The sequence below is a fragment of the Eschrichtius robustus genome, chromosome 7, assembly GCF_028021215.1.
Source record: "Eschrichtius robustus isolate mEscRob2 chromosome 7, mEscRob2.pri, whole genome shotgun sequence".
NCBI lineage: Eukaryota > Metazoa > Chordata > Mammalia > Artiodactyla > Eschrichtiidae > Eschrichtius > Eschrichtius robustus.
Genome location: NC_090830.1, coordinates 91,050,058 through 91,062,593, shown reverse-complemented (window position 1 = coordinate 91,062,593; position 12,536 = coordinate 91,050,058). Strand labels below are relative to the sequence as shown.

Genomic DNA, 12,536 nt, shown 5'->3' with positions numbered 1-12,536 from the left:
GGTGCTGTGCAGAAAGTAACAGGTCCCAAAGGTCCCCATACTGTTCATCAGAGGATTGGACAGCTATTTGGTAGAATGGACACAGAACCTCACCACAGCCCCTACCCTTCAAAATGGACAGGGAATTTTACCATGGCCCCTACCCTTCAAAATGATGCTGAAAGCCCTCCTTCCGGTGTCTGGACTGGAAGTGTGGTGAGAATATTCAAAAAAGCTAAAACCTTTGATGTTAATGAAAATAATCCTTCCTAATATCTATGAAATCCTCATAGTTTGCATACATAGCACTTGACTGTTATACCTTCTGCTAGAGTATAACTCAAACCTTTTACAAAATACATCGGCACCCCTAAACTGTTTTCGTATGCCACACTGAAGTTTCCTACATCATCTATCAAGGGAACATTTCAATTCAGTTTGGACAGCAGAATCAACTTAGTCTGCAGGGTGAACTCTTCCAACTATTCAAATATTTGATGGTATGTGCCCTACATTTTAATTTTAGTTTTTCAGAAAACTGAAAGGTGAAAAGTGTTAATGACAAGAAGCACAGACCTCACAATCGTAACATAAAGAGAAAAGAAACTCATTGTCATGTATGAGGCTGAGCCTCTCACCTGCTCTATCTCATTTCCTCTACACAATGACACCATAAGTGAGTCTTGGAACTTGTAAGTACTTTCTATTATCCTCATGAAGGAACCAAGTCTAGGAGAGGAGAAGTGACTTCCCCAAGGACCAACCAGTGACCAAGCTAAGACTGAAACCCAGCCTGTCTAATTCCAGAGCCTTCACTTCAGCCTGCGTGCTTGATTCCTTTCCTAGGGCCCTGGTATCATTTCATTAAGTCGTGATTTCTGCCAGTATTACTTCAAAGACTGGCAGACTTAGATCTAGACCATTTTGAATGGGAAAATCGTTCTCAGAACTTGAAAATTCTCACAAAAACATGACATACGGTATAGTTCTGAGTACGTGGTCTTTTGGTGTCCGATGAACCTGGGCTGTCACGATGTTTCTGCTTTTCACTAGCAGTTTAATCTGAAGGAGACTTAGCATCCTCATCAGTCAAATTCTGTTAGTAATATTACCACAATAATAAAACCATGGGTTTATGTAAGGATCAAATGAGACAATATTTTCAAGAGTTTAATATGGTGCCTTACCCAGCTTAAGCAGTTAGTATTATTATTGTGAATAAAGCAAATTCTATTTCAAAACAAGATTGTTTTGTTTCTCCACAGATTTTAAATTCATATCCTAAATAGTTATAGCATTTTACAAGTACTCTAATTGTTTAATAAAAAACTCCAGAAAAATAATGACTATCCAAAGCCTTTTAAAAGGGATTTGGTTATATGAAATGAACACTTGTTTGGGGAAAATATTTCAGCTCCTAGGAGATTGCTGCTGCATTTGTAATTCCATATTGAGCTTCACAGAGGATGAACAATCCCAAGCTATATTGGGTTGTTCATCCGGGGTTCCAAATTAGTCTTTTAAGAGCATCCCTTCCACCCTAAGGCTTCACCTATGCAACCTGGAGGTTCACGGCTGCCTGAGTCTTCATCACAGGGCAAATGTGTTGTCTGAATATCTGCAGCTAGACAGATGTGTGTCAGTGATAAGATCCCTCATTCATGCCTCAGAGATGAATGATTGTTTAGTCCATGATGGAAGGCTGTATGTGGTCCCAAGACAAAGGACATGAGATGACTAAATAAGCAAAAGTCCTGAGTTCCTGCACCTGCAAGGTGTTCTGTAATGCCCATGCTTCTGCACAAGGTAGGTCCTCATTCAGTTCAAACCTTGAGTCGGCCAAATGCCACACCAGACACAGGGGCAGGGATGCTGGTGTATTAGAGGCAGCTATGACTCTCAGCAGAATAGAAACTCTTGGGTAACATCACTGAGACTTTCCTCTTGGCAACCAGACCTTCCCTACTTTCAGTTCCCGGTGCTGGGGTGCAGCTGACCCCAGCCCTGGCTTCAGTGGGTGATGAATGGTTGTAGGATGGGCTAGTGAGCATCACTCTCTGGGATTGGAACTGGTGGCCTCTAGGAGCCCGTATAGAGCAGACTGCAGAGAGGTGGATGTGTACACGTTCAAGGCTGCCCACCTTGTGCTGGCCAACCTTATGTGCATCAGGAAAAGGCACCTGATGTATCTGCATTGAGGCATACACAGCCTACAGGCAGGCCTCTCAGCAATGAGACAGTCCCTTTGTGCAAGTTAGATGATTTCCCACCCTTTATATGAGCCCTACTTAGTTCCAGGATGTATAGACTGGGCAGCAGAGCATGAGTTCACTCCAGCCTCAAAAGCTCTCTCCTCCATGTGCCTTGTTGCCTCAAACATATTAGTAATCTCATACACTTGTGTGTTTATGTTTGTGTGAACATGTGTTTGTGTGTGTGTGTGAAAAAGAGAGAAAGAAAAGAGAGAGGGAGAGAGGAGGCAGATTCCTTAAAGCAGAGTTTGAATACCTGGATCCAGCTCTTCTTGAAGTGTGATCTTCTCCTGGATTTTTCAAAATATTTCATGTGTTGCCTAAGCCAGTTTGAGTTGAGTTTCTGATAGTTACATCTGAAAGAGCTGTTACCAAAATGTAATGGATATATAGAGACTGAGCAAGAAATGGAAACAGCCTGTTGGCCCCCAGACAGCCCAAAAGAGAGGGGACAGAGCAGTGCCCCTCACACACTAAAAGAAAGGCCATTTCTGGGGTGGAAGGCATCTTGCATAGACCTTTAAGCAGTAAAAACTGTAATTTTTAAAAAAATATAGACAAAATGAGCCATGTCTGTAAGGTATGATGAGGACTCAGTATAAGAACAGATGGCCTGGGTATATCACAGAGCAGAGCCAGAGCAGCCGGACCACAGAGAAGAGAACAAATGTAACTGGAAATGGCAAAGGGGCATCTGGGCAGGGCCAGAGCAGAGGCACCTGTTTTCGTCGGCACTTCTGGAGTGATGAGAAATTGGGGAGATTAAATATCAGAATTGCACGATTTGCTGGTGATGGGATGATGAGGTATACAGATGATGCTTGGGTTAGCCTCCAGGGCACTGGGTGACGCTATCTTGTCATGCTGTGAGCACCTGCATCTCCAGTGACCTCTCAGGTGTAAGTAAAATGCCCAGTTGGAAAAGCCTTACGCAACCTGTTACTGAGAGCCGTGTGGGCGGGGGCCCTTGAACCTCATTATCTCCACCCTCTTGGAAGGACCTCACGGAGTGTAATTAGGAGAAGCTGTCCTTGAAGAACATGGCATATTTCACAAGGCTGATTTCTTTCCAGAACTTGGACTTGACTTCTCTGGAAGTGGAGTGGGGCCTTCGTCGGGACAGTCTACTACCCCTTAAAAGAAAGCCGGGTGAACACTCCAGACCCCATTATCTCTGGTAGACGGTGATAACACCTGCATTCTTTTAAACGTTGAAACAATCTGTCTTAAATATTTAAACACTTGGAAAGTATCCTCATGGATTAGCCTCAAAATGCTGATTTTCTCAAAAATACTTCAATCAACAGTAAAACTCTGTACCACTTTCTAAAGTATTCTCTGAGCTCCAGTCAGGCCCGCTGCTGAAAATAAGCCAGACTGATGTTCCAGGAGGCTGGACCCTTGCCTTATGGGCTCAGAGCCTCTGCCGAGGTTCTTCAGTCCTTCCCCATTAACCTTCAGTTTTTCAAATTTCAGCAGAAATCCCCCAGTTACCACAGAGCACATTTCTCCTAGCCATGACCAAATCTTCCAGGCTTTTCCAACCATAAGAAAAGAAATGGTCAAACTCTTGACTAGATGCTGATTTGAAAGTTTAGATAAACAACATCCTCTGTCTTGAAATGGAACAAGCGTGATGGGGATATACCTAAATAAAGGATGCAATCCTAAATGATTCATCTTATTTTCCCCCCAATGGCAGCTGAATTTATTAGCCATATGGCTAGTCCCGAATGAAGCTGGTGAATTCAAGTAGTAAGGCACTCACATGCGAGGTCCTGTCCAAGGGGCACAGATAACACACAAATATAAGCCAGCAGGACACCTACCCAGCAGTGCAGTGCACCTACCCCCAAACCGCCTCTCCCACCCCTGCATGTCTAATAAACTGCCCACCTCCTTACGTAGCACAACCTGGGAGGCTGTGTTGCTAGTCCGTATGTTTCTGGGGTGCACGCTGTGCATCTCACAAATCCCTATTCGTGGGGGCACGTTGTGGGCTCCCAAACAAGCACATATGGAGGGAATTGGATCAGGTTACTTGGCTTAAGTTGATCAGAGCCTATTTTGTTTCCCTTGAACTTGGGGACTACTGTTTCACCATTCCTTGACCCCTCACCTTGCCCCAGGCACACCCAATGGTTCCTTAAACCCCACTGCTCCTCTCTTTGTAGTAGAACTTCCTAATATTGGCCTTATCACCCTGCTTTAATTTCTTTACTCTTGGTCCCTCTACTGAGTGTTAAGAACCTTCAACCAGAGGAGTATCATTATCATCTCTGCCTTTCCTACACCTAGCAAGGCTTTGGCACAGAGAAATTGTAAAGTAACAATATAATTTGTCAAGTTTTAATTCTATTATTGTGTTCTATTACTAGCAATCATTTTAGAAAATTTTTGTTAACAACAATAATACCACCTAAAAATCAACTTCTTAGCCATTCATTAACCACATATGGGACATCTATTCCCTGCCAGCCACTGTCTAGGTGTTCCACACTCACTCTTTAACCTTTACAGGTAGGCAGTATTATCCTGTCTTAAAGATGGGAACCCTGAGGCTCAGACTAGGCTCAGTCCTAGGAAGGGGCAGACCTGAGATTCAAATAGAGATCTCCCTGGCATGACAGCCAGTGCTCTTTACCTAGACTGTACAGAAATCACTCCTAGAGAGAGGTTTTCAACATCTAAACCTACCCTCAACAGTGGCAACCCACTGTCCTTAGGAGAACATGCAAAACCCCTAAAGTGGCAGCAAGCCACTCTGCTTGCTCTGGCCCTGCCTCATCTTCATCCACCCTTGTCCCTTCCCAGCTCAGGTCATCCCAGTCACTTCCTCTTCTTCCACTCAACTGATGACATCCAGTGCTTTCCTGACTCAGGAGCTTCACACATTCCCTCCCCTTAGTCAAAACCACTTCCTTAAAATACTTTAGCCCATATTCCTCCTTCTTCAGATTTCAACTTAAAGATCACTTCCTTGGAGAGGGCCTCTGATCTGCCCAAATTAAAGTCTTCCCCTTGTTACAATCTCCCATTATACTTGTATTTTCCCTGTCTATTGCTCTTTCCAAGTTATAATGATCTATTTATTTGTGCACTTATTTAATGTATATCTCTCCTTTAGAGTAAGCTACCTGAGAGTGAGGGCCATGTCTGCTGTGTTTACAATCGTGCCCCTAGCTCCTAGAACAGGATCTGAGGCACCCTGGGCACTTGACGCCTATTTACTAATGAATGAATGAGTAGATAAGTGGATGGAAACACTGCCTATCTCCTCAGCTGCTGACAGTGTGGGTCCAAATCCCATGGCACAGGTCATGAAGGTAGGACTGACTCATTGATGACCAATTATTGGCTTAGCCAATTTAGAATTTAAACCAAAGGCTCTTATGATTCTTTATTTCAGGTTCAAGGTAGATTCTGGTCTACTGTGCAGAGAAGGGAATTGCCTTGTTTCTTACCTGTACATGATCTTTGTATAGAGATGCATATAGTTCCTGTCCTTTTCGTCTGTAGTTCTCGATACATGACACGAAGTCCTGGAGAGGAGACGAAACAAGTCACAACTAATAACAGCTGTGATTTTAGATAAGAACTTCTCTACTCTGACCAGTTGTCGGGGGAGGTAAGAGTAAACAGGACTTGTTGGTCAAATCAATCACAACCTCATGAATACATGTATCACCTATGCTGTTACATTCACATACACACCCACATACATGCTTATGGGTTACTTCTACTTCCAGCTACGATGAACTAGCTTGTAGCAGATATATCTTCTTCCCAAGAATAACTAGAAAAGCTAGAATAGATAAATTAAAATGGAATTCTAAAAAATGTTCAAGTAACTCACATTTATGGAATAGTGCACCCAACAATAGTAAAACACACATTTTTCAAGCCCCCACAAAATATATACCAAGACAAACTACATGTTGGACCATAAAACAAATCTCAACCAAGTTTTAAAAAATTAAAACCTGCAAAATATGTTCTCTGACCATAACAGAATCAAACTGAAATCAATAACAGGAAATCTCCAAACACTTGGGAACTAAACAATATACTTCTAAATAATCCATGGATCAAAAAGTAAGTCTCAAGGGAAATTTTAAAAAATACATAGTACAGTATGTATCAAAATTTGTCGCATAGCTAAAACAATGCTGAGAGAGAAATATATGTCACCAAATGCATGCGTTAGAAAAGAGTTAAGTTTTAGAAAATCTGAACAGACCAATAACAAATAGGGACATTAAATTAGTGATCAAATACTTCTCAAAAAAGAAAAGCCCAGGACCGGATGGCTTCACAGGAGAATTCTATCAAATATTCAAAGAAGAATTAATACCAAACCTTCTTAAATTTCCAAAAAATAGAAGAAGAGGGAATACTTCCCAACTCATCATATGAGGCCAGTATCACTCTAATACCAAAGTCAGGCAAAGACACCACAAAAAAAGAAAATTAAAGAGCAATATCCCTGATGAACACAGATGCAAAAATCCTCCACAAAATACTGGCAAACAGAATTCAACAGCATATTACAAGAATCATATATCATGATCAAGTAGGATTTACCCCTGGGATGCAAGGATGGTTCAATGTATGCAAATCAATCAAGGTGATACATCACATTAACAGAACAAAAGAAAAAATAACATCATCACACAGTTCATTATATATATGTTTTATGTATATATAAAATTCAGCCTTTAAAAAGAAGGAAATTGTGCTGTTTGCAACAAAATAGATGAACCTGGAGGACACTATGCTAAGTGAAATAAGCCAGAACATTGCATGATCTCACTTATATATGGACTCTAAAATAGTCAAATTCATAGAAGTAGAGAGTAGAATGGTGGTTTCCAGGAGCTGGGGAGAGGCAGAAATGGGGATATGTTGATTACAGGATACAGAGCTTCAGTCATGCAAAATAGTGAGTTCTGAAAACCTAATGTACAGCATTGTGACTCGAGTGAACAATATTGTACTATATATTCGAAATTTGTTAAGAAGTTAGAACTTAGGTGGTCTCATCAGAAAATAAAAGGTAACTGTGAATTACCTTGATTGTGGTGATTATTTCACAATGTATATGTGCATCAAAACATCAAGTTGTGCATCTTAAATATATACAATTTTACCCTAATGATGAAAAGATTTTAAATTAAAATATTTTTAAATGATGTAATCTTAAAATGTTTTGTATCATAGAGCTTATCTGAAAAAAACAAAAAGACTAAAAATTTTAAGTCAATCTAAGATCCCACTCAAGGAACTAGAATAAAAGAGAAAAATAAACCCAAAGCAAGCAGAAGGAAGGAAATAACAAAGGTAAGAGCAGAAATCAATGCAATTAAAAACAGAAAAACATGGAGAAAATCATTGAAACAAAACTGCTTCTTTGAAAAGATCGATCAAACTTACAAACCTGTACAAATACTGACAAAGATAAAAAGAAGACACATATTGCCAATACAAAGAATGAAATAGAGGCTATCCCTACAGACCCTGCAGACATCAAAAAGATAGCAAGGGAATATTACAAACAACTACATACACATAAATGTGACAACTTAGATGAAATGGACAAATTCTTTGCAAAAACATAAATTACCATATCTCAACCAATATAAAATAGATCATTGGAATAGACTATAACAGTTAAGGAAATTGAATTCATAATTTAAATACTCCCCCCAAATAAATTTCCAGGTCCATATGATTTTGCTTGAGGATTTTACAAAATATTTAAGCAAGAATTAACATAAATTTTACAAAATATCTTCCAGAAAATAGAAAAAATTGGTACACTTCCTAATTTGTTTTATGAAGCTAGCAATACCCTTATACTTTTACACCACAACCAGACAAACAGAGTACAGGAAAATAACCTATCTTTCATGAATAGAGATGCAAAAATTCTTTCTTTTTTCTTTTTTTTAACATCTTTATTGGAGTATAATTGCTTTACAATGGTGTGTTAGTTTCTGCTTTATAACAAAGTGAATCAGCTATACATATACACATATCCCCATATCCTCTCCCTCTTGCGTCTTTCTCCCACCCTCCCTATCCCACCCCTGTAGTTGGTCACAAAGCACTGAGCTGATCTCCCCCTGCGATGCAGCTGCTTCCCACTAGCTACCTATTTTACATTTGGTAGTGTATATATGTCCATGCCACTCTCTCACTTCGTCCCAGCTTACCCTTCTCTCTCCCCATGTCCTCAAGTCCATTCTCTATGTCTGCGTCTTTACTCCTCTCCTGCCCCTAGGTTCTTCAGAACCAGTTTGTGGGGTTTTTTTTAAGATTCTATATATATATGTATTAGCATACGGTATTTGTTTTTCTCTTTCTGACTTACTTCACTCTGTATGACACTCTCTAGGCCCATCCACCTCACTACAAATAACTCAGTTTCGTTTCTTTTTATGGCTGAGTAATATTCCATTGTATACATGTGCCACATCTTCTTTATCCATTCATCTGTCAATGGACACTTAGATTGCTTCCATGTCCTGGCTATTGTAATAGAGATACAAAAATTCTTAACAAAATATTAGCAAATAGAACCTAGCAATGCATAAAAAGAATTACATACAATGACCAAGTGGGTTTATTCCAGGAACACAAAGCTGATAAATACCCAAAAAGCAATCAATATAATCTACCATATTAGTAGGTTAAAGAAGAAAATGACGTGATTATATCAATTGATGCAGAAAAGCATTTGACAAAATTCCACACTCATTCATAATAAAACTCTCGGAAAACCAGGAATAGAGGGGAACTACCTTAACATAATAAAGATCATCTACAAAACCCCACAGCTAATATTATATTTAATGTGAAACAATAAATGCTTTCTCTCTAAGACTGGAAACAAAGCAAAGATGTCTGCTTTTACTGCTCTCATTCAACAAATCGCTGAAGTTTTTAGATTTTTACACCAAAAGCATAAAAGAAAAAAAATAATGAATTGGATCTCATCAACATTAAAAACTTCTGCTCCACAAAAACCCACATAAAAATGATGTAATAATACACTATGATCTAGGAGAAAATATTTGCAAGTCACATCAATCAAAAGGACTAGTATGAAGAACTCTTAAAACTCAACAGCAGAAAAAAAAAATCCCATTAGAATATGCACAAAAGACATGAACAGACATAAAGAGGACATGCAGATCGCAATGAAGCACATGAGCACTATGTTCTACACCATTATCCATTAAGAAAATGAAAATACAAACCACAGTGAGAAATCACTACACACCTATCTGAATGGTTAAAATTAAGAGGTGACAACACCAAATGCTGGTGATGATACAGAGCAACTTGATCACTCATATGCTGCTGGTGGAATGTATGGTACAGCCACTCCGGAAAATAGGTCAGTAGATTTTTTTCAAATCTAGGCAACTACCATAGTATCCAGCAGTTGTAACCTCTGGGGATTTATCACAGTGAAATGAAAACTTATGTTCACACAACAACCTGTACGTGAATGTTTATAGAAGCTTTATTCATAATAGACAAAAACTGGAAACAACCCAGATGACCTTCAATAGGTGAATGATTAAAGAAACTATGAAACATCCATACCATGGAATACCACTCAGCAATAAAAAAGAATGAACTGTTGATACATGCAACAACCTGGATGAATCTGAACAGAATTATTCTGAGTAAGAAAAGTCAATCCCAAAAGGGCAACATGAGAACTTCTTGTAGGGATGGAAATGTTCCTTGTTGTGATACTGTATTTACAGTTTTGCAAGATGATACCATTGGGGGAAACTGGATAAAGGGTACATGGGATCGCTCTGTATTATTTCTTACCATTGCATGTGAATCTACAATTTGCAAAATAATCATTATATGTAGTCCTCACCACTAGGAACTCATAGGAAAAAAAAAAATCTTCACTTAAGAATGTCATTGATGGGGCTTCCCTGGTGGCACAGTGGTTGAGAATCCACCTGCCAATGCAAGGAACATGGGTTCGACCCCTGGTCTGGGAAGATCCCGCATGCCGCGGAGCAACTAAGCCCATGTGCCACAACTGCTGAGCCTGTGCTCTAGAGTCTGCGAGCCACAACTACTGAGCCCATGTGCTGCAACTACTGAAGCCTGTGCACCTACAGCCCGTGCTCCACAACAGGAGAGGCCACTGCAATGAGAAGCCCGTACACCACAATGAAGAGTAGCCCCCGCTCACCGCAACTAGAGAGAGCCTGCGTGCAGCAACGAAGATGCAACACGGCCAAAAATAAATAAATAAAATAATTTATTAAAAAAATAAATAAAATGGAAAAATAAAAGGGTCCTGCTACATAGAAGTACAACTTTGAAAAAAAAAAAAAAGAATGTCATTGATGAAACAGTACAAATGATTAATTTTATGAAATCTCAATCTTTGAATACAGTCTTTTTTAATCGTCTGTGTGATAAATGGGAAATCTGCATAAAGCACTCCTGAATACCAAAAACCATGATGGTCATTTCAAGGAAAAGCACTTGTACAATGGTTAGAGTTGTGAGCTGAACTAGTTGCTTTTGTCATAGAACGTCACTTTTATTTGAAAGAATGACTGACAGACAAAACTAAATTTATGAACATTTGGATATTTGGCAGATCTTTTCTTGAAAATGAACAAAGTGAACCTGTCATATCAAATAAAACCACTGACAGTATTTTCTGCCTATGATGAAATTTGGGCTTTCAAATTTCGAATATTAGAATGTTGAAAAGCTTGTACCTGTCTCTGTGAGCCTGACAGTTTCTCAGTAGATAAATATTTTTCTGATAAGATCGGTGGTACATGAATATGATTTTTCCATATTGCATAATGAAACATGTCAACGTTTGGGAGCTCTCATAACTCAGGGAACCAATATTCTCATTGTATGTTACTTGCATGCTCCAATGCATGTTACAAATCATGTATGGGTTAAAATATCCATTCAAAGTACAAGATAATCAATACATTTTACTGTAACAGAGTACAAAAATTTCACTGATAAAAAGTTTCAGGTAACCTTTCAGAAACTACTACTTGTTGAATTTTGGTGTAGTATCAAAGAAGAATATCTATAATTTTCTGAAAATTCTATTAAAATACTCCTTTCTTTTCTAACTACATATCTGTGAAAGACCAGATTTTCTTCATGTATTTCAACCAAAAGAAAAATAAAAAGTATTACAACTGATTGAATAAAGAAGCAGATATGAGAATCCAGCTGTCTTCTACTAAGCCAGATAGATATTCAGGAATTTGCAAAAATATAAAACAGTACTACTCTTTTCACAACTTTTTGTTTTGAAAAATATAGTTATTTATTAAAAATGCTATTTATGCTTACATATAATAGATTTATTACTGCTGTCTTAAAATGAATTAATAAATGCCTTATTTTTAAAATTCTGTTTTAATTTCTAACATGGTAAATATCAATAGATACAATCGATATGAACAACAGCTCTTTGAAGTCTCAATAATTTTTAAGAGGGTAAACAGGTCTTGAGACCAAAAAGTCTGAGAACTCTACGAAAATGTTGGTCAACTGCTATGAAAATGAATGAACTACTACTCCATGAAAAGACATGGATAAATTTCACACAGTTTGGAATGAAATAAGCCAGAAAGAAGAGCATATGATATGTTATTTCACACACATAAAAGTAAAATGTGGAAAACTGATGTATGATATCAGCTGCCAGGAAATTGGCTACTTTGGGGGTGCTAGAGACTAGAATCGGGCATGGAGTGGGGGGTGCTTCTGGGGAGCCATCAATGTTGTATTTTTTAATCTGGGTAGTGGTCACATGTTCACTCCATGAAAATTCTTAAATCTGCATATTTACGATTGGAACACTTTTTTTCTATGTGTGCTATACTTCGATAAAATAAAAAAATATTTACCAGCAAAGACTCAAAACTATGGAAACAATATAATTTTTAAAACCCCAGTTACTGTTTTGGAGTAGTGGGTCTAGGGTGATTTCTTTCTTTCTTTCTTCTTCTTTTTTTGGTTGACAAAATTGTCCTTAATATTGCCGTTACACGTTTACACACATTTACAAGGAACAATCATTATGAGCAGCGCAAGTGACATAAAACGCTGACAAATTTGACTAATTTTACATCTAAGGCGAAAGCCCAGTCTTTTTTCTAACATGATGCTTTGGAGATGTGCGGCAGGAGAAGAGAACTCGTGGGGGAACTTGGACACAAAGCAGCCCCTGTCAAACAACGAATGTGCTGTTTCACTGAAGAACAGGCCTGGTATGGA

The 12,536-nt window shown here is 38.7% G+C and overlaps 1 protein-coding gene across 1 annotated transcript in view; it reads right to left on the bottom strand.

Moving 5' to 3' along the window:
• Nucleotides 1-12,536, bottom strand: part of WDFY4 (WDFY family member 4) — a 250,705-nt gene that overhangs the window by 98,555 nt on the left and 139,614 nt on the right. The window contains exon 40 of the mRNA XM_068548935.1: nucleotides 5,696-5,773. Within this exon, the coding sequence (XP_068405036.1) occupies nucleotides 5,696-5,773 (78 nt within the window). The remainder of the gene's footprint in view (nucleotides 1-5,695; nucleotides 5,774-12,536) is intronic.